A 23,969-nucleotide genomic window follows, 5' to 3' on the forward strand; every position below is an offset into this window, starting at 1 on the left:
TCTCTGGCAGGAAAAACGCATGCGGATTTTACATGCGTTTTTCCAGCCAGGTAGAAGCGTTTGTCAAGCGTTTTTGCAAGCATTTCTGCAGGCGGGTTATCAAGCGCTTTTCCAAGTGATTTTAGCATCTCTTGGAAAAGTGCTTGACAACTTGTTCACACTATATAAATCCATGCAACCGGCATGGATTTATAGTAGTGTGACCAAGTTAGTTAAAAAAAATAAAATAAGAATGGTAAAAAATAAAAAATAAAGTTTATACTCACCTTCCGATGTCCTCCCGGTGTTTTCTCTGCTGCGTCCGGTGTCTTGGGTGGCTCGCGGTGGTGTGAAGGACCTGCGGTGATGTCATTGAGTCATGTGACAGGTCACATGACTCAATGACGTCATGGCAGGTCCTTCACAACACCGCGACCCATACAGCAGACCAGACGGAGGGGAGAAAACACTGGGAGGACATCGGAAGGTAAGTATAATCTTTATTTTTTATTTTAAATTCTTTTTTTAACAGGTTCTATGGTACCCAGGTCTGGAAGAGAGTCTCCTCTCCTCCAGACCTGGGTACCATCCGCACATTGAACCGTGTGATATCCGCATGTTCACATGTAGTGATGCGGATGTCACGCGGTCCAATGCAAGTCAATGGTGGCGATTACACTGCGTGTCCGCAAAATTAAAGGACATGCTGCGTATTTTTCCGCAATGATAATCTGCAGTGGAAATTTCCGCAGCATGTGCACAGCACATCCGGATTATCATTGGGGACCATGGGGCACATATTACCAAGTGTTTTTTAAGCTTTTTCGCTGCGGAAATTCCGCTGCAAAAACGCTTGAAAAACGCATAGTGGGCACGCAGCCTTATAGTTCAACTGTTGCTTTGTGCTCCCTCATTGTGTCTCTCTTATGGTCTTTTTGCCTTCTTTCTTTACCTATCAAGGCCATTTATACCACTAGATCCTTTTTTTCCCATCTCTAATGTATACATCCTCAAGCCCCCAAAACAGACATCACTGATGACATCCTGTTTCAGTAAGGTGACATTCATTTCAATGGCTGGGCTATTCCCTGCTATCCCTGCCTGGAGCATTTTCTCACTTTCATTGCGCACTAACAGTGCACTCTCTTGAGGTTCATCACTTCTCTTTATACCAGGCAAAGGCAATGTCAGTGTGCATTTAAAGGAATATAGCAATGTGAGCATGGAGTGCATACTGAGCATGCGTCAGAATTGACAACCAGGGAATGCTCAGTAGAGAGGAGACTGGCCTAGCCCCTTAAATGAACTACACAGATGATGTCCAATTTCAGGGGGGTGACAGCAACGTCAGCCCCCTGATGATTCCCAGTGCATGCTCGGATACTCAAATGAAATGTCATAGAAAGTTAAAAAAAAAAACACACACACACAGGGAGTTAGAGTAGTGAATTTTTAATTAAAGAATATTAGAAAATAGTTAGGCTGTGTGCCCACGATGCGGATTTAATGCGTTTCTGCGGCGGCATTTCCACTGCGGAAACGCATTAAAATCGATTGTTAAGATGTCTGCCATGTTTCCCAATGATAATTGTGCACATGCTGCGGAAATTTCCGCTGCAGATTATCATTGCGGAAAAATCCGCAACACAATCAATTTGGGCACGATTTTAAGGTGAAATCAAGCCCATTGACTTGCATTGAACCGCATGACATCTGCATGTAAACATGCGGATGTTATGCGGTTCAATGCTCGGAGGGTACCTGGGTGTGGAGAAGAGGAGACTCTCATCCGACCCAGGTGCCATCGTACCCGCAAGTTAAAAAAGAATTATAAAGTAAAAAATAAAAAAAAATATTCATACTCACCTCTCCTGTGGCCCCCGGAACTCTACTCATAAGTTGGTCACACAATATAAATCCATGCCAATTGCATGGATTTATATTATGTGACCAACTTATATTGTCAAGCCCTTTTCCAAATGCATTTGAGTGATGCTCAAAATCGCTTGGAAAACCGCTTGAAAAAACGCATGTAAAAACGCTTAAAAAACGCATGTAAGATCCACATGTGTTTTTTCTGCCAGGGAAAGGAATAACGCTTAGGAAATTTCTGCTTCAAATCTGCATCGTGGGCACATACCCAAATCCACTGTTAGTTTCAGACAACCCTTTTCATTTGGCGAGATTTTGACTTCCTTCATAGGCAGATTATGAACTAGCAAAATTCATATTTACCAATAATTATCAAACAATTGTATGACGTAACCTCAATTGTACTAAACAGCAGTTCACTCTACTTGTTCTAGAATAGATCTTATTTTTGTCAGCTCAACTTTTAACCTTAGTAAGCTCAGCCAGATAAGATCCTCTATATTTAATTGGAAATTCAATGAGTCCCTCTTTGTCTAGTCCAAATTAAGAATAAAGCTTACACGTTACAAAATATGTCGTGTAAAATTGAAGAAGCCTTAAAAAAAACAGCATCTTTTTTTCCAGCTTTTGCCAACTTGCAGTTTATGCACCTCATACTAAAATGTCTGCAGTCAACTAACCATCTCAGATCCAAAATAATCCTTCTTCTAAGAAATCCATGCTACAACTGTGCTTATTTAATTCTACGATCTGCCAGAGGACACATCTCGGTTGACAGTATCTCTCGCTCTGGACCCTCACCTTGGCTGTATCTCTACCACCTCTTGACTATGGCATGCAATAGATGGTTGATTGTAATAACCATGGCTGGGACCCCTCTTTGCACGGGCCCTCTGTACATGGGCTGTCTATATAGTCGGTTATCTGCATGTTCCCAGCTGTAAAACACAAGGTATTCTGCCATGAGACCAAGGTGGCTTATCATAATTGAAGGGACTATGAATTATATCAGTGTAAATACTTTTATGCCCAAAAATGACAAAAGTATTCTCGGAGTGATACCCTTATTGGCTTACCTTCTGGTTAGCCAATAAACGTTTCACTCTGAGAATACTTTTGTCATTTTTGGACATAAAAGTATTTACATTAATTTTTCTGGCTAACACGGTACCACAATATAACTTTGTATTGTACATCATGATCATGAATTATATCAGCAAATTATCCAGTTGAATGTGTAGGAATCCAATTATGACCTAAAGATAAAAATGCAATATGAAGTCCTTTCCTCTACTCTTTGCAATCAAGCATAGCTCAAAAAAATCTTCATTTCCAAAAACAGTTACTTCTAATCTTTTTGTAACAACAATGATAAAGCTGGAAACAGATAACATTATTTTATAACTGAGTTGTTCAGCTTCCACTATATTAACCCAGTGTGCCGTCGGCGAGATGTACCGTCCCTGCCCACAAGCACTTGTTCATGTGTCCGTGGTTAGGTGGACTTTCCCAGTAACTGAGCTGTTAAGGGCACAGCTAATGTTGTGGGACACATGCTCGTGTAATGCGGGGACGGCACACCGGGAGAAATAGTGGCGACTGGGGACCGAGTACAGAGGGACCGCCGCCGCCTTCAGGTTGCGGAAAGTTTCCATCTCCATGAGCCTAAATGGCGCAAGCATTCGCGAAATGTGTGAATTTAGTAGTGTGGCCTGTGGGGCGTTGGCTGCGTATTTGCGCTTGCGTTCCAAGGACTGGGGTAGGGACAACTGAATGCTGCACTGGGACAAGGATGTGGACGTGCTTGCTGATGGTGCTAGTTGAGAGTGTGCAACGACAGGTGCAGGGTGGGAGGCATCTTCGCATGCGCCATGGACAGGGGATTGGCATGCACGCACAACAGCGGAAGAAGCAGTGGTGTCACCCACAGACACTGTTTCTGGACTCTGGGGTTCGGCCCACTTAGTAGGGTGCTTTGCTGTCATGTGTCTGATCATGCTGGTGGTGGTCAGGCTGCTAGTTTTGCCACCCCTGCTGATGCTGGCCTGGCAGGTGGTGCAAATGGCCTTTTTGGGGTTATCTGCAGAGTCTTTAAAAAACAACCAGACTCGGGAAGACCTAACAGTTGTACTGGCAATTTCCGCCATGTTACTTTCTCGACTTGTGTCTGCGGCCACCACACTGCTTCTTCCTGCCTGTTGTGGTGCTACGCCTCCCTCCCCCTGTGTGCTGCTGTCCTCACTCTGCATGTCCCCCTGCCAGGTTGGGTCAGTTACTATATTGTCCACCATCCCGTCTTCCACTTCTGCTCCCTGGTCCTTCTCTTGACTTTCTGGCAATTGTGTCTCATCATCATCATCATCCACCTCTTGCGACAGTAATTGCACTTTCCCACCGTTGCCTTCGTGTGACCGTGGCTGCTCCAATATTTGGGCATTGCTACAAGCTTTCTCCTCTTGACTCGCTTGAAGCTGGCCGAGTGAGAGGCCCGAATCTACAAATGGAAAAGTGAACAGCTCTTCTGAGTGTCCAAGTGTGGGATCAGCTGTCTCTGGGCACTCGGCATGGGGGAAGGAAGGAGGATAAGTGTGAGGAATATGCGGTCCAGACTCACGGCTACTGAGACTTGACCGTGTGGAAGACAGGGTTGTAGTGGTGGTGGTAAAGTGACCTGAAGCATTATCTGCTATCCAACCAACAACCTTTTGACATTGCTTCAATTGTGGTTTAATTGTGGTGTGCTGCGGTCCCCTAGCAATTGGGACAGGAAGATCGGGCGACAAGATGTGGGTGTTTGTTGTGGCACAATTTCAGCTTGCCCACGGCCTCGGCCTCTGCATGCACCATCACCATCACATACATTTCCCCGTCCTTTGCCACGCACCTTGCCCATTTTAAATGGAGGACAATATTTTCCACGTTCACTAGAAATGGCTGATTTTGGAACGCAATTATATGTGATACGTCTGACAGAGAACAACGGTTTTAAATTGCAGGCCTGTAATTTTCTAATACTATTCTTCACAGAGACCTAGTGTGAATAGCTTGACCGACACACTGCAACGAAATGGAAGGCAGAAATGGCTGATTTTGGAAAGCTATTATATGTGATACATCTGACAGAAAACCACGGTTTTAAATAGCAGACCTGTAATTTAGTAATACTATTCCTCACAGAGACCTAATGTTAATAGCTTAACCGACACACTGTAACGAAATGGAAGGCAGAAATGGCTGATTTTGTAACGCTGTCATATGTTATACGTCTGACAGAGAACCACGGTGTTAAATAGCAGGCCTGTAACTTACTAATATTATTCTTCACAGAAACCTAGTGTGAATAGCTTGACTGACACACTGCAACGAAATGGAATGCAGAAATGGCTGATTTTTTGGAACACATTTATATATGTGATACGTCTGACAGAGAACCACGGTTTTAAATAGCAGGCCTGTAATTTACTAATACTGTTCTTCACAGAGACCTAATGTGAATAGCTTGACCGAAACACTGTAACGAAATGGAAGGCAGAAATGGCTGATTTTGGAACACTGTTATATGTGAGATACGTCTGACAGAGAAACACGGTTTTAAATAGCAGGCCTGTAGTTTAGTAATACTATTCTTCTCAGAGACTTAGTGTGAATAGCTTGACCGACACACTGCAACAAAATGAAAATGTAAGCCAATATTTTCCATGTTCAGTTCAAATTTCTGGATTTTTATCGCTGTAATATGGAAAAGATCTGGCTGTATTCTGCAGTGCTAACAAGCAAATGGAGCAGAAAAAATGTGTACTCTGGATTTATTTTTAAGCAAATAATCAGGATTTAAAAAAAATATTGGCCCTGGCCACTGATACATTTAGGTCTATGTCTACAAATATCTGTAAGAACAGCAGCAGCAGGAATGTGCTATGGACCCTTTTGCACTATATGCACTGCAGTCTGCCACATACACTGACTGTCTGCCTAACTCCTGCAATCAACTTCACCACTGAAAATATGCACCTGGATTAGTCCTCAGAAGGACTGTTAGTTCAGATGGATATATATATGTATACAGTATATATATATATATATATTTATATAGATATATATATATATGTTGTGGAATACCTATACTAACGCTAAACAAGTAAATCTCTCCCTGACTCAGCAGCAGCTCTCCCTACTCTGCCTGATTCCGGGGTAGACTGTGACGAGCATAGCGGCGCCAGGTCTTATATAGACCTGATGGTGCTGTGCAGCCAGCCAATCACTGTAATGCCCACAACCAACATGGCTACGGCATTGCAGTGCAGGGCAAGCAATCCCTACATGTTCATTGGCTCTCTAAAGAGCACCAAACATGCAGGGTAGGGACCCGAGCAACCCGGAAATAGTCGCCGAGCTTGTCGAGCACTGTGATGCTCGGGTGAGTACCAAGCAGTAGCGAGCATGTTCGCTCATCACTACTATCCAACCAACAACCTTTTCACACTGCTCTAGCTTCAGTAGTGGTGTTCTGTGGACCCCTACAAAGTGAGACAGGAAGGTAGGGCGACATGATGTGGGTGATTGTTGTGCTCCGTCAGCAGGCACAATTTCAGCTTGACCACAGTCTGGCCTCTGTGTGCACCATCATCATCACGTCCACTTCCAAGTCCCTTGCCATGCAACTTGCCCATTTTAAATGGAGTATAATATTTGTCACGTTCCCAAAAATGTCAGGATTATTACCGCAGTAATATCAGTCCACATCTGATGACCACGGTTTTAGGCAGTGGCCGTATAGTATGGTATTGGTCAGCAAACAAGTGTGAACAGGTTTGAACAACACACAACTGGCAGACTTTAAATGGAGTATAATATTTGTCACGCTCCTGAAATTGTCTGGATTATTACCGCATGAATATTGGATCACATCTGATGACCACGGTTTTAGGTAGTGGCCTTATAGTATGGTATTGGTCAGCGACTAAGTGTGAATAGGTTTAAACAACACACAACTGGCAGACTTTAAATGGAGTATAATATTTGGCACGCTCCCAAAGATGTCAGGATTATTACTGCAGTAATATCGGATCATCTGAGATGATGGACAAGTTTCTCTGCTTCCACAATACAGCAATGCTATTAAAATCAAACAAATCTGGCTGTATACTGCTAACAAGCAAATGGAGCAGTAAAAACTGTGTATTATATTGCATTCCAAGCAAATAATCAGGATTAAGAGCAAGAAGAATATTAGCCCTGATATCTAGGGCTATGGATATCAGTAACAGCAGCAGACAGAACGTGCAATGGACCCTATTCTGCTCTATACACTCTCCACAAACTATGCCTGCCTAACTCCCGCTATCACCAGGAATGATATGCATCTGGATTAGTTCTTAGAAGGACTATTAGTTGAGATGTATATTGCTCTGGAATACCTAACTAAATAAACCGCCAATTCTCTCCCAAGCTCAGCAGCACCTCTCCCTACTCTGCCTGTCTGAAAAGAAGACTGTGACGAGCATAGGGTCACCGGGTCTTATATAGACCCGATGACGCTATGCGGCCAGCCAATCACTGTAATGCCACAACCAACATGGCTGCGGCATTTCAGTGAGTGGGAGGCAATCCCGACATGTTTACTTGCTGTCTAAATGGCGCAAAACATGCAGGGCAGGGACTCGAGCTCCCGCCCAAGCATCCAGGAAGTACTTGCCAAGCACCTAGCATCTCAAACAGTGTGATGCTCGGGTGAGTACCAAGCAGTTGCAAGCATGCTCGCTCATCACTAGTGTCAACCCAAAAACATTCTCTATGCCAGAAAAGGTGTTGGGTTTCTTCAGCATCTGTGCCACTTCTCTTAATTCACTTGATGACAATTCAGTTCCTTTGATTTCCTTAAACAACTGCTTTCTTGCAGCCTCCAGTAGTCTGGTACTGGCTAGACATACCAAAGTTGAATTGGTGCAAACTTCTGTAGACTTGATTAGTGCAACTTGATGCTCTTATGGGAAAACTTAAGCCATTAGCTCTTGAAATTCCAAGTCCATAATGACATAGAGGTCCAGGACTGCAGGGGCACTTGCTGTTTTCCATACTTCTTTATTGTTGTCTACATGGTCAGCTAAGGTGCTTGTTGGTTTAAGATTTATTGCCAATAGACTTTTGCCCATCTAGATCCATGTTCATCTAATTTTCTTGCTATGTTCATTCCAAGGATCATGGGATCATTAAACTCCAATAAATGTTAAAATACTGCCTGACTGCTTTGCTGAAAGCATGGCTCCCAGGAAAAAGTGCTGTTATAACCTTCCGAGAACGATGTTTCACATGTACCCATAGACTTGTATGAATGCGAATTATCTGAATATCAGAGCCACTCGCAGCATGCTGCAGTTGTTTTCTCATGCTGCATCGGCATGAGAAAATAATCGCAGATCTGCACTGCTCCATAGTATAAGATTGGGCCGAGTGCTAACCAACAAAACATCGGGTAGCACTCAGCCATGCTATACGGCAGGATGAGCGAGACCTTAGAGAGAGACTTCATCCAACTTTCTATACAGAAGTCAAGGATCCCAAATATTTTAAAATTTTAAAAGAGTCGAGTTTACTTTGTCCCAGTTCTTTTTGATTAATAATTTTAGATTTACTTGAAACCTAAAAGCTTTTACTTGTGGCTCACTAGAAATCAAACACTTCAACCCCTTGATGTCATGGCCATTTTCCATTTTTTCATTTTTGTTTTTTCCAAGGGCCACAACTTTTTTATTTTTCCATCAATATGGCCATATTAGGGCTTGTGTTTTGCAGGACGAGTTGAACTTTTGAATGACACCATTCATTCTACCACATAGTGTACTGGAAAACGGTTTGAAATTTCAAGTACTTTGAAAGTGCGAAAAAAGTGCAATTTCACATTTTTTTTTTTAATTTACCAAGTTCACTATACGATAAAATTGACCTGACAATATGATTCTCCAGGTCAGTAAGAGTACGCCGATACCAAACATGTATATGTTTGTTTGTTTTTATTTAAGTGGTGAAAAGAATGTGGAAATATGTAAGAAATTTTTTTTTTGCTTTTGTTGCCATTTTCCGAGACCCGTAACAATTTAATTTTTCTGAACATAGGGCTTATTTTTTGCACCTTGAGCTGATTTTTACTGATACCATTTTGGGGTAGATACAATATTTTGGTTGTCTTTTATTGCAATGTTGCAGCAGCCAAAAACCTTAAATCTAGCATTTTGATTTCTTTTAATTACAATGTTTACCGATCTAATTTATTTTATATTTTGATAGATCAGACTTTTACGAACGCACCCATACCAATATGTGTATTTTTTTAAATTGTTTTATTTTTAATGGGGCAAAATGAGGGTGATTTGAACTTTTGTTACAGAAATTGCACTACAAAATTTAGAAATTTGGTCCTCATTCAGTGACAACTCTTTTTTGCTTGTCTCTTGTACTCCTGCATTGGAACATCTCTTACAATTGTCCAACAGTAATGTGCAAGTATTGATGGATTCCATTTTCCTTGATATCTTTTTTCCATAGCCGCAATATCTTGGTGAAACCTCTCACCGTCCTCATTGCTCACTGTTCTGCAGCTTGGTGAAAAAAAGTCTAGATGTGAATGTAAGAAATTAATCTTTAAGGACATGTTGCAGCATAGATTCTTATACGTTTGGAGGAGATTTTCCACCAACTCTTCATAGTTAACTGCTCTTGAGGTTCTCAAAAAATTAGTTACCCATAATGCGAATGCTACCCATGCTGCCTTTTCCTTGGCCTCCAACAAATGTAGAAACTCCTCATCAAGCTTACAAATCTAAGGTCCAATAAAGACTCCTTCCTTTATCTTTGCTTCACTCAACCTTGGAAATTTACATTTTTAATGTCTGGCAGAAGTAAATGTCAGAGAGGTCAGTCTCATTTATTGTAGTGATATTCTCTTGCACAACTATCCCACTCACACAGAAAGAAGTAGTACTTTGTGTATTTACCCTGGAGACCAAGAAAGAGAGCAACCACCTTTAAGTCATCACAGAGGGGCCACAAATGTTGGTCATAGTTCAGGCACCTCAACAGCTGTTTCATGTTGTCATAGCTTTCTTTCATGTGGACTGAATAAACAACTGGAATTGAAAGTAGCGCAATGCCATTATGCAGCAAAACGGCTTTTAGGCTTGTTTTTGATGAATCTATGAGATGCCTCCATTTCTCTGGATTCTGACTTATCTTCAGAGCATCCATTAAACGGTTGTTGCATGCCACAAGATTGCTCTCCATGAAGAAGTATTGGATAAGATCTTTGTCATGGTTGCAGAACGAAGAAATCTGAACATCGCTCACTAGGAGATTCCACTGCTGTAGCCTGGAACCTAAGAGCTCAGGCTTACTCTTGTGTAGATCCAAATCTCTAACAAGATCACTCAGTTCACTTAGTAATGCACATCTATTGCAGCATATGTGTGGAGCCCAACTCTTGTCCTGATCTCCTATTCTACAGCCAAAATATAGGTTGTATGCTTTCCTTATCATGGTAGTCAAGTTTCACCTTTTGTGACTTTTCCACATATGTAGCAAAAACTATCCACTTTCTTAATACAAGAACGAGGCATATCTGAAAAAACATACAGAAACATGTCAATATGCTATGAAACTAAGCTAAGAAATCCTAAAACTGGACACCTTACACAGAGAGCATTTATAAAGGTAGGTGATGCAACTGTAATTAGGATTACATCACTGGAGCTGAGTTGGCGTTTTCTGATTGGTCACCCTAAGAAGATACTGAAGGCTCAATAAACTAAATAGATATTGTTATAGACTTGATACTAACAATGCAATAATGATGATGAAATAATAAAGATGCAATTTTTTTTATAAGCCTGCATAAAAGGTATCCTAAATAATTACAACCTCCTCTGGATCTTGAAAATTCGAGCCAATCAGCAAATTTAAACATCAGCATTTTCAGCACCACAAAATTAGTTGAGCTCAACTGTTTTCATCTCTGAACCAATTTGGTTGTAGAAAAGTGTAATACAGTGGGTACGGAAAGTATTCAGACCCCTTTAAATTTTTCACTCTTTGTTTCCTTGCAGCCATTTGGTAAATTCTAAAAAGTTCATTTTTTCTCATTAAAGTACACTCTGCACCTCATGTTGACTGAAAAACACAGAAATGTAGTAATTTTTTGCAAATTTATTAGAAAGAAAAACTGAAATATCACATGGTCATAAGTATTCAGACCCTTTGCTCAGTATTGAGTAGAAGCACCCTTTTGAGCTAGCACAGCCATGAGTCTTCTTGGGAATGATGCAACAAGTTTTTCACACCTAGATTTGGGGATCCTCTGCCATTCTTCCTTGCAGATCCTCTCCAGTTCTGTCAGGTTGGATGGTGAACGTTGGTGGACAGCCATTTTCAGGTCTCCCCAGAGATGCTCAATTCCGTTTAGGTCAGGGCTCTGGCTGGGCCAGTCAAGAATGGTCAAAGTTGTTCTGAAGCCACTCCTTTGTTATTTTAGCTGTGTGCTTAGGGTCATTGTCTTGTTGGAAGGTGAACCTTCGGCCAAGTCTGAGGTCCAGAGCACTCTGGAAGAGGTTTTCATCCAGGATATCTCTGTACTTGGCCGCATTCATGTTTCCTTCAGTTGCAACCAGTCGTCCTGTCCCTGCAGCTTAAAAACACCCCCACAGCATGATGCTGCCACCACCATGTTTCACTGTTGGGATTGTATTGGGCAGGTGATGAGCCTGGTATTCTCCACACATACCGCTAAGAATTATCACCAAAAAGTTCTATCTTCATCTCATCAGACCAGAGAATCTTATTTCTCATAGTCTGGGAGTCCTTCATGTGTTTTTGAGCAAACTCTATACGGGCTTTCATATGCCTTGCACTGAGGAGAGGCTTTTGTCGTGCCACTCTGCCATAAAGGCCCGACTGGTGGAGGGCTGCAGTAATAGTTGACTTTGTGGGACTTTCTCCCATCTCCCTACATCTCTGGAGCTCAGCCACAGTGATCTTGGGGTTGGTTCTTCTTTACCTTTCTCACCAAGGCTCTTCTCCCATGATTGCTCAGTTTGGCTGGACAGCCTGGTCTAGGAAAACTTCTGGTGGTCCCAAACTTCTTCCATTTAAGGACTATGGAGGCCACTGTGCTCTTAAGAACGTTGAGTGCTGCAGAAATTCTTTGTAACCTTGGCCAGATCTGTGCTTTGCCACAATTCTGTCTCTGAGCTCCTTGAGCAGTTCCTTTGAGCTCATGATTCTCATTTGGTCTGACATGCACTGTGAGATGTGAGGTCTTATATAGACAGGTGTGTGCCTTTCCAAATCAAGTCCTATCAGTTTAATTAAACACAGCTGGACTCCAATGAAGGAGTAGAACCATCTCAAGGAGGATCACAAGGAAATGGACAGCGTGTGACTTAAATATGAGTGTCTGAGCAAAGGGTCTGAATGCTTATGACCATGTGATATTTCAGTTTTTCTTTTTTAATAAATTTGCAAAAATTTCTACATTTCTGTTTTTTTTTAGTCAAGATAGGGTACGGAGTGTACATTAATGAGAAAAAAATGAACTTTTTAGAATTTACCAAATGGCTTCAATGAAACAAAGAGTGAAATTTTTAAGGGATCTGAATACTTTCCGCACCCAATGTATATGGAAAAAAACATTTAAGCATTTTCTGTTGACACATTCCTTTTTTTGATTTGCTACCTCACTGTCAAAAACAAACAAAAGATTAAACACTGATTTACTATTACATATGCTTGTTAGACTCTATCAAGTACCAGGACGAAATTGTCACAAAATCAGAAATTGATAGTTACTTTTATTGGTCATAAAATCAGAATTTACTTGATTTAAGCCAAAATGTATGGAGTTTGGGGCACATACTAACATTTTAGTAGTATCTCTAATTCTTTCTGGGACAGGTATGGAGGTTGTGAAGCAGCGGTAGGACTTCAAGGATAACAGTCCCATGCAAGTGTATTCAAAGCAGGAGCATCTAACGGAGGGCTCACAGTTTGAAGGGAGCGGAAGGTGGGGAGTCGTATTTGGGTAAGTCTCAATCCTAGAGTCTAATAGCGTCCATGTCCCAGTCAAGTCCAATAGGTTATCAGGTGGGATGGAAATGGGACAGATAGAGGCAGGATCAGGCAAAGCAATATTTGGTGGCAAGCATCTGAGTGTTAGGAGTTAAAGCCGCAGAGTTGACAAGTAGGCTTTATCGTTAGCTTGACTCAAATGGTTGGCGAGATAATCCTTAGGCTTTGGACCATGTTTTATTGTATTTTTAAGAAATTTAGTTTAAAAAGTTCTCAAAATACAGCAAGGAGACCACAGCTAACTAATGTTGCATCTGCAGCAGAGCATATCATGCATCTCTCCAAGAAACAAATACTTTTAAACACATTAATAAAACTGGCCACTTTATATTTATTTTAGAAAATGTGTTGGGGCATGATTTTGTGGCACTTACTAATATATAAGTGTTACAGTTTCTTCCGCATGTCTTATTGCAACCTTCCTCATAGACTGCATAGCAATCCTGTTCACGAAACGGCAGCTGGAGGAAAAGATCTGTCCATGGTCTCCTCCAATGGAAAACGCTCTTATGTGAAATTGGAGGAGTCTGATGGACAGATTGACAGATTTGGTTTTGTTATTTGTTTTACTGCTGTTTTCCAAGCCTTTCTTGGTGTTTCATTGGCCAAAGACATAGTTAACATGGTTTTACTTTCTCAGCTAAAATTTTCACATTTACAAATATTAGCTACCCAGTATATGTTATGAAAGGAAAGTTGAATTGTCTAGTGCCATTCCAAGATTTGACTTTTTGTGTTTTTTATAGTTTTTTGGTTTTCTCATTTAAAAGTAGGAATATGGTAGGATTCAGTGTCACCAGTGTTCAGTGATAATGTACCTTTGTCCACTGCAATAGCACTTTTTTGTTTCTCGCTCAGGAGCAGAAATCTACTAGGTCGTTGCCTTCTATGCCTCATGCATGACAAGGTATGTACATTGTGAAATGCTTCCACCATTGCCCATAATTGTCTGTAAGCTTCCTATAGCTAGACTGACTTTCTCAACAAGTTGTGTCAGTGTTTAATTACTTCTCCACCAGTGGTTAATTTATATGCACAGGGCTGCCTTCACATGATAATAATGAAATCCATTTCAGTTCACAAGTACTGTTTCTCAAGTTATACCCTGGTTCCTTTATCAATGAGAACATATCGTTATAGAACCAATATTTTAAATAGATTATTGAAGTACATTTTTTTGTTTCATATACAGTACTGTACAAAAGTTTTAGGCAGGTGTGGAGAAAATGCTGCAAAATAAGAATGCTTTAGATCGTTTATCTTTATTAGGGATGGGCGAACCCAAATGGTAACGTTCGGGGTCCATACCGGACACCTAGTATCCATGAATGGACCCCAAACACAGACTTCTCCCGGAAGTCCATGTTACTGTTCGGGTTTGGCAGCCCGAACAAAGCTTGTTGACAGGCTGCAGCACCGCCAATCAACAAACTTCTCCTGTGTAGTCACTTCCGGCTCCATCACAGCCATGTCAAGTATTGGCATGGCTTTGATTGGCCGATGCACTGTGTAAAAAAAAAAAAAAAAAAAGATGTGGGGGAACCTCTCTTTTTGATATCAAGCGCAGGCAAAGCTTACAGTTGCGGGCTGTAGCCTTCAGCTGTAAGCTTTATCTTGGTTATCAAATATAGAGGGGCCCCATGCCATTTTTTAAATTATTTAAATAAATAATCTAAAAAAGTTGTGGAGTCCCCCCATTTTTGATAACCAGCGAAGCTAAAGCAGACAGCTGGGAACTGGTATTCTCAGGCTGGGAAGGTTCATGGATATTGGCCCTCCCCAGCCTTAAAATAGGAGATGATGCGCCAATTCTGGTACTTTGCCTTGGCTCTTCCCGCTTGCCCTGGTGTGTTGGAAAGCTGGGTAATATATTAGGGTTGATGTCAGCTTTAAAATGTCCACCGACATCAATCCCAGGGTTAGTATCTAATGGATGCGCCATTTCTGGGGTGGCTGAGGGCTGATGTGATTAGTCTGGGACAATATCCATGGCCCCTTCCCAGCCTATTAATATCAGCCCGCAGCTGTCTGTTTAGCCTTTGTTGGTTATTAAAAATAGGGGGACCCCCATCCCGTTTTTTTAAATTATTTAAATAAATAATTTTAAAAAACGGCGTGGCGTTCCCCCTATTTTTGATAACCAGTCAAGCTAAAGCAGACAGCTGGGGGCTGATATTCTCAGGCTAAGGTCCGTGGATATTTGGCCCTCCCCAGCCTAAAAATAGTAGCCTGCAGCCGCCCCAGAAAAGGAGCATCCATTAGATGCGCCAATTCTGGTGCTTTGCCAGGCTCTTCTCGCTTTCCCTGGTGCATTGACAAGCAGGATAATATTTTGGGGTTGATGTCAGCTTTGTAATGTCAGATGACAACAAGCCTAGGGGTTAGTAATGGAGAGGTGTCTATCAGACACCCCCATTACTAACCCAGTAAGTAAAAAGTAATAAAGACACACACAGATAAAAGTCCTTTAATTGAACAAAACACTCGTCGACTATTACTCTCTTTTACCCATTTATTAACATAAAAATAAAAAACAAAGTAATCCTCACCTGTCCGCCATTAATCCACAATGGTGATTTCCCACAACTAACTCCAACTCTGATACATCTAGTTGCATTGCTGAGTGGTGATATCAGTAATCTGACCGTTCGGCAAGACAGCCAGATCATACTGAGTTGAGTGTGAGCAAGGGACAATGTTGAGAGTAGTATTGTGCTCCTGCGAGCCAGGGAGAATGACTCGCTCCAGCGAGCGGGACTCTGGAGCTGCACTCAGCGATCAGTGTCTTGTCTCACTGAGCTCAGCGCAGCTCTGGGGCTCGCTGGAGCGACTCATTCACCTCGGCTCCTCTGCGTGAGCGGTCGGGTGGATTACAGTGGGGGACATCTTCGGACAGGTGAGTATAAGGATTTTTTACTTTATTCTTATTTTTACACCAGGACACAGCGGGAGCAGAATACTACTCTTATCATTGTCACTTGCTCATGCTTATGGCAGAGCAAGCAGTGGACAACGATGAGGGCAGCGTTCAGCACCCGACACTTAGGAACAGCGCTTACTGTACACCGATTCCCAGGCGCCTGTACGTGTCACACTGATGATACACGGATGTCATCTGTGTGTCATCGATGTAGGACATTTTGTGGCCCGTGCAGCGTGAAAAAAATGGACATGTCAACGTGTTTTGCCCACGGACACACGGTCCGTGGAAACACACTGACTTGCACAGACCCATTCATTTGAATGGGTCTGCGTGTGTATGCATCTCTGGTTCGTGTGGAAACTGTCACCACACGTACCGGACACATTGACGTGTGAAAGAGGCCTAACTCTGCTGCCTCATAATAGTGAATGGATCAGGGGTTCATCTGAATTACGTAGGAGCTATGTATATGGTGTCTGCATACTATTCTAGGAAAATTATTCTTTCTTCACCGCCCAATGGTGTAAAATTCTGTGAGGCACATATGGTGTCAAAATGCTCACTGCACACCTAGATGAATTCATTGAGGGTGTAGTTTGTAAAATGGGGTCTCTTTTGGGGGGGGGTTCTGCTGTTCTGGCACCTTAGGAGCTCTGCCAATATGAGATGGCACCGTCCAACCAGCCCAGCAAAATATGAACTCCAATATGGCGCTTCTTCCTTTCTGAGCTTTGCACTGTGCCTCACAAGTAGTTTTCAACCACATATGGGGTATCTGCATGTTCAGGAGAAATTACAACTTTTGGGGTCCAATTTCTCCTGTTATCCTTGTGAAAATAAAAAATTGGGGCTAAAAATCATTTTTGTTGAAAAAAAGTGATTTTTTTTATTTTCACGGCTCTACGTTATAAACTTCTGTGAAGCACCTGGGGGTTGAAGGTGCTCACCACACATCTAGATAAGTTCCCTGAGGGGTCCAGTTTCCAAAATGGTGTCACTTGTGGGGAATTTCCACTGTTTAGGCACATCAGGGGCTCCCCAAACACAACATGGAGTCCGCTAATTATTCAAGCAAATTTTACATTCAAAAACTCAAATGGCGCTCCTTCCCTTCCGAGCCCTGCCGTGATCCCAAACAGTGGTTTTTCCCCACATATGGGGCATCAGCGTGCTCAGGAGAAATTTAACAACAAATTTTAAGGTCCATTTTTTTCCTGTCATCCTTGCAAAAATAAAAATTGGGTCTAAAGTAACATTTTTGTGAAAAAAGTTAAATGTTCATTGTTTTCTTCCACATTCCAAAAATTACTGTGAAGCACCTAAAGGATTAGTCAACTTCTTGAATGTGGTTTTTAGCATCTTGAGTTTTTAGACTGGTGTCACTTTTGGGGATCTTCTGTCATAAAGGCCCCTCAAAGTCACTGCAAATGTGATGTGGTCCCTAAAAAAATGTTTTGTAAATTTTGTTGGAAAAATTAGAAATCATTGGTCAACTTTTAACCCTTATAACTTCCTAACAAAAAAAAAAATTTTTGTTCCAAAATTGTGCTGATGTAAAGTAGACATGTGGTAAATGTTATTTATTAGCTATTTTGTGTGATGGCATGAAAATTCAAAGTTTGAAAATTGCAAAATTTTCACCAAATTTCAGATTTTTACACAAATAAATGCCAGTCATATCAAATAAATGTGACCACTATCATGAAGTACAATATGTCACAAAAAAAACATTCTCAGAATCAGTGGGATCCGTTGAAGCGTTCCAGAGTTATTACCTCATAAAGTGACACTGGTCAGAATTGTAAAAATTGGCCTGGTCATTAACGTGCAAACAACCTTCGGGGGTAAAGGGGTTCAAGGACTTTTCTCTGTGAGTGTCTTTCTTACTTTTGACGATGGGGTTAGTAATGGGTGTGTCTGATAGATGCCTCTCCATTACTAACCCCTGTGCTTGTTGTCAGCTGACATTACAAAGTTGACATCAACCCCAAAATCATTACCCCGCGTGCCAACGCACCATAGCAAGCGGGTAGAACTGAGGCTAAGAGCCAGAATTGGCGCATCTAATGGATGCACATTTTCCGGGGCGGCTGAAGGCTGGTGTGAGCCAATATCCATGGCCCCGTCCCAACCTATTAATATCAGCCGGCAGCTGTCTGTTTAGCCTTTGCTGGTTATTAAAAATAGACACCACGTCATTTTTGTTGGGGGGGGGGTCCCACTTTTAATAACCAGTAAAGGCTACGCAGACAGCTGTGAGCTGGTATTAATAGCCTTGGAAGCTTCATGGATATTGGACCCTTCCCAGAAAAATAACACCAGCCCCCAGCTGTCTGCTTTTCCTCAGCTGGTTAGTAAAAATAAGGCCCACGCCATTTTTTCTTTTATTTATTTATTTATTAGCTAACTGCATGTACAGTAAGCTACACACGCACTGTACTAACTATATATCACACTGACATCTTTATTACTATGCACAGGCATCAGCTGGCGAATACTCTCATCAGCGTAGCCTGCTCTTGCTCCTATCAGCGAGACCAGGTGTACGCTGATGAGAGGAGTACTCATCAGCCGATGCCTGACCGGTGGTAACCTTTTCACCGCCAGTCACAGCTGCGGGCTCACACACTGTCAACTGTGTGACAAGGATTTGTGGAAATGACCTCCGCATTAGATCTGTGGTCAGTTAAATCCAGGGATTTAATCTGACTGCCAGATTGGTGTCGGGAAGTGAATTTTTCCTCAATGATGTAAATTGGCCTATACCGCATGTTTTTTTTTGCCTTCCCCTGGATCAACGTTGCGGAATAGCTGCAGTGCACAATAAATAGGCTGAACTGGATGGACGCTTGTCTTTTTTCGGCCTTATAAACTATGTAACTATGTAACTATGTAAGTTCTCCAATATGTTAGGAACAACTTCCCTGCTGAGTTTATTTAAAAACTATTTGCAAGTACCTAGTGGATGTGATGATGTTTTGAAGTTAAAGGGCAGTCATACCAATTTAGATTTCTCTTTTGTTCATTCACTTTGCATACTGATTGTTTCTCACCCGAATAAAGCAGAAAATAACAATCATAGCCAAGGTAAGGGAGCACAATTAAGATTGTAGTAAACACAGGTTAGATTAGGAAAGACTATTGCATTTGGGGTATTCATATGATGGATACATTAAGAAATTTCCCAGAGATATAAATCTGGCTGTTGTCTGTAACATAAGTAAGCAACTGTATGTTAATTAGCTCTCATTTTAAAAAGATGTATGACATGTGGTGTATGTTTTTGCAGTGCCTGATGGTATAGAAAAGTGCAGCAGGTTGTGGTTTTCTGTACACAATACACAAGAAAGGTATACTGACATATTCAGCCTGGCAAATGGCAGCACATAAAAAAACAACAGAATTTATCTTGATTTGTATAATATATAAGTCATGGCACAAAAATAACTAAAGTATATGTTTATTTTTAAAGGGAATCTGTCACCAGGTTTTTGCTACCTCATCTGAGCGCAGCATAAAGTAGGAAAAAAGACCCTGTTTCCAACCATGGGTGCAGCAGTTGTGACACCACACCACAGCTTTCTGTGTGCATTGTCTAATGAAAGTGAGCTGCTTATCAGAGGATGGGGGGTAGGCGGTGTAGCAGACTTGTCAGCTGTAGTCTGGCAGTGATAATGTCCTGGTGATTAAATCTCCATTGTAAGTAAACAACAGCACACAGCCTAATGAGTGACACATCGCTGAATTCAATGTTTTAACCCCTGCCTCATGCTGTCCTCAGATTACATAGCAAAAACCCGCTGATAGATTTATTTTAATGATGAAATATGTCCAATTAAAGAAAAGCAACCAATTAATCCCTTCACTACCGTTGACGTAATTCAAAAATAGTGTACCTGCCTTTAATGCAGGCTCATACGCTGAGCCCGCGTCTTTCCCCGCACTTGATGGCTGATTTGATCAGCCATCAAGTGCCTCTAACAGCCGCGGGTGGAGCAGTGCTTCACCTGCGGCTTTTAACCGGTTAAATGCCGCTGTCAATCACTAACTGTGGCATTTAACATGCACTGGCAGGGAGTGTGTCATTCCACGCCTTCATCGATGCACCCATCACGTGATCGCGAGGCGTCGATGGGTTGTCATGACAGCCGGGGGTCTGCAGAAGACCCCCATGCCTGTCATAACGATTCTCCTGTGAACGCCAGCCACAGGAGATCATGATTTTAACTATATATATCAGTGTTGATGCCCTGCTATGTATAGCACAAGCGATCAGATGATCGCAGCTTCAAGTCTCCTAAGGGGACTGTTAAAATCAATAAAAAGTATAAAAAAAGTTTTTAAAAATCTGAAAAAGATAAAAAGAAACACAAAAGTTCAAATCACCCCCTTTTTTCCCCATTAAAAATAAAACAATTGAAAAAAAAAAGTGCACATATTTGGTATCGCTGCGTTCAGAAATTTTCGATATCAAAATATAAAATAAATGAATCCGATTGGTGAACGACGTAACGAGAAACAAATAAAAATACCAGAAATAAGTTTCTTTGGCCACTGCAACATTGTCATAAAATGCAATAAGATGCGATTAAAACATTGTATCTACCCCAAAATGGTATCAATAAAAATGTCAGCCCAGGGCCCAAAAAATAAGCAAACGCACAGTCCTAGATCCCAAAAATGAAAATGTTACGGTTCTCGGAAAATGGTGACAAAAGCAAAATTTTTTTTTTTACAAATATCCAAATTTTTTTTTCACCACCTAAGTAAAAAAAAACTATACATGTTTAGCATTGGCATACTTGTACTGACCTGTGGAATCATATTGCCAGGTCAGTTTTACCATATAGTGATCATGATAAATAAAATGCCTAAAAAATAATTGTGAAATTGCACTTTTTTTTACAATTTTAACGCACTTGGACTTTTTGTCCCCTTTTCTAGTACACTATATGGTAAAATGAATGGTGTCATTAAAAAGTATAGCTCTTCCCACAAAACACAAGCTCCGTACGGCAATTTGGCCAGAAAAAATGAAAAAGGTATGGCTCTTCGAAAAAGGGGAGGAAAAAACGAAAAAAATTAAAAATTGCAGGGTAGTGAAGGGGTTAAAAAAGTCTTCTTTTTTTTAATAAGACCTCACACAAGGACCTGTTGAAACACCAGTTGGTGTGAAACGGATGTCGTTCTGTAAGCATTCCATTCACTCCTGCAAACCCTGTTTTAATTTTCTAATAAAGAAGAGACGTTTTAAAGGACGGTCAGTGCGATTTTCTTTCCTCTATTTTTCATGCGATGACCTCCATCAAAGTATTTCTCTTCAAGACAACTCAATATAAGATCTCCCATCTATGATCCCTTGCACACTTTTACATTTACTGGAATGTATGAGCGTGACACTATTAACAACTTCATGAAATATAAAAATGCAAATGTTGAACTTTTTGGATGACTTGATACATGACTTATTGGAGTATGGTTCAATATCTGTATGAAAAAACGTATGCATTTCAAAATACATTAAAGGGGTTGTCCAGGATCTTTTTTTTTTATTATAGGCCTAAAAACTAACAGGCCGGTAGCTGCTAATGGAGGCAACTACCTGCCTGCTAACGGAGGCAACTACTACGTTGCCCGAGCTTGAACCTGCTCAGAGTGGTCAATGACCGTTCCTGCCGGTGATTCAGCTGCTCCACTTCAACAGAGCAGCTGTTCTTCTTCCAGGCTGCTCTGCTGACGAGGCGTGACTGCCGGTGTCATGTTGATTGACAGCTGGCTCCCCGCAATTAGGTAGCAGGGAGCCAGCAGTCAATCAGCATAAGATCAGCAGTCATGCCCCATCAACACAGCAGAGCGGAAGAGAAGCCATTCTGTCAACGTAACATCAACGGAAGCCACTGAATGGCTGACAGTAGAGGTTTGTGACCACTCTGTGCTGGCAGAGATCGGCGCCGGGCACAACAGGCAAGTAGGTAGCAACTACCTGCCTGTTAGTTCTTAGGCCCATAGTGAAAAAAATGTAATACTCCTGGATAAGCAAAAGAAGATTGTATTACATTTTTTAACAGTACTTCTCCAGAATTAACATGTACATGTTCATATTGTAGGTTAGAAAACAGAAACAATGGGTGACTGGAGTTTCCTGGGAAGACTATTAGAAAACGCGCAAGAACACTCTACTGTCATCGGAAAGGTCTGGTTGACCGTATTGTTTATCTTCCGGATTCTGGTATTAGGAGCAGCAGCAGAAGAAGTGTGGGGGGATGAGCAGTCTGACTTTACTTGTAATACCCAACAACCAGGTTGTGAGAATGTCTGCTATGACAAAGCCTTTCCTATTTCTCATATTAGATTCTGGGTGCTCCAGATTATCTTTGTATCCACCCCCACACTCATTTATCTGGGCCATGTCCTGCACATTGTGCGGATGGAAGAAAAGAAAAAAGAGAAAGAGGAAGAGCTAAAAAAGTGTATAAAAGGCAATCAAGAGACGGAACTTCTCCTTAGGAAGGGAGTTGAGAAGAAGGAAAAACCCAAACCTCCTATTAGAGATGAAAGGGGGAAAATCAGAATAGGAGGTGCCCTCCTCCGCACCTACGTTTTCAATATTATTTTCAAGACTCTGTTTGAGATTGGCTTCATTGTGGGACAATACTTCCTTTATGGTTTTGAACTTAAGCCGCTTTATCGTTGCAACCGTTGGCCTTGCCCCAACACTGTGGATTGCTTCATTTCCAGGCCGACAGAAAAGACCATATTCATCATATTTATGCTTGTAGTGGCTTGCGTGTCTCTTTTGCTGAATATGTTAGAGATATATCACTTGGGGTGGAAGAAACTCAAGCAAGGTATGACTAACCGTTATGTCCCTGACCCTGCTTGCAATAAAGCCGATCCTTCTAGCCCACTACCACGAACTGCCCCAACAAGCATGGCTTTTCCACCATACTATACTGATGCAGCCGCTGCCCCTCCGACCGTGCAACATGTATATGCTAGATCTCCACTTTCTGATTTCAAAATAGCATCGCTTTCAGAAGAGGCTGTTGACCCATCTTATTTCAGTGGCCATCTTGACCAACATGCCCTTGCCGCTGAGCAGAACTGGGCCAACCTGACAGTGGAGCGGGAGAGAAAACCTGAATCAAGTAGTGCCAGTGCATGCAGTGCAACCACTTCTGCTCCAAGCAGTGTGAGAAATGAGGGAGGTAGCGATGAAGTGGTGACTCCGGTTGAGAGAAGTGGAAGCAACACAAGGTCTGAAGTAGATGATATACCAGCCACCACCACCACTGTAGAGATGCACCAGCCTCCCGTGTTGATAGACACAAGAAGGCTCAGCAGAGCTAGTAAGTCCAGCAGTAGCAGAGCTAGGTCTGATGACTTAGCAGTGTAGAAGTGAAGCTAGAACAAGTAGACAGCCTACGATGTCAGAGGAAGAATTTGCCGGGTGCACATTAAAATGGAAATAGGCAAAAAATAAATTTTGTTAAGCTACTGAGTGGTGCTGGTGCCTGCTTTAGTCACCACCGTCACTGAATGAATTTTAGCAAAACATTATAATATAACATAAAATGATGGGAGAAAATTTAAGTTTGATGTTATTGCACGCTGTGAGTTGTAGATGGCACTTTGTCATTTTTGGATAAAATCTATGTTTAAGTGGGTAGCTTATATTTTTACGTCTATAGTGTATAAAAATTCAAATAAAGCAAATTCTAGATAATTTGGCTTCTGAACTACAAGTAGAAAAAGTGGAAATCTGATAACAAAACCCTGATAGTAGCATGCCCTACAAGGGCGTCCAGTCACGTGCTGTTCTATCCCATTATTAAATGCTGTGTTTAATCTTGTGTCCACTGTGTAATTTATGCCTACATTTGTCCATGTAATGGCCAACAAAGTCTTCTTTGTTGATTTCAACTTACAAACTGATAAACCATCTAATAAGTTATGAGTCTCACTGTACAAAATGGAAAATCTGGCCTGGTTGCCCATTATTACAAATTAATGTAAATTTGACAATCCACCAATGTAATTTCCTGTAAGTTCTCTATTTTGTTGTTATTGTCATGAAATTTAA

The 23,969-nt window shown here is 41.5% G+C and overlaps 1 protein-coding gene across 1 annotated transcript; it reads left to right on the forward strand.

Annotated features, from left to right (window-relative positions):
* The first annotated feature begins 22,010 nt into the window (after window positions 1–22,010).
* Window positions 22,011–23,282, forward strand: GJA3 (gap junction protein alpha 3). The gene has a single exon (XM_073669792.1). It carries the CDS (start codon window positions 22,011–22,013, stop codon window positions 23,280–23,282), a length of 1,272 nt encoding a protein of 423 aa, XP_073525893.1.
* The last annotated feature ends 687 nt before the right edge of the window (window positions 23,283–23,969 follow it).

The sequence above is a fragment of the Phyllobates terribilis genome, unplaced genomic scaffold (genome assembly GCF_046119375.1).
Source record: "Phyllobates terribilis strain yellow unplaced genomic scaffold, ASM4611937v1 Scaffold_2__4_contigs__length_985480577, whole genome shotgun sequence".
NCBI lineage: Eukaryota > Metazoa > Chordata > Amphibia > Anura > Dendrobatidae > Phyllobates > Phyllobates terribilis.

Coding starts and splice junctions, on each gene's coding strand:
- GJA3 (XM_073669792.1), top strand. CDS start 22,011: ATGGGTGACTGGAGTTTCCTGGGAAGACTATTAGAAAACGCGCAAGAA.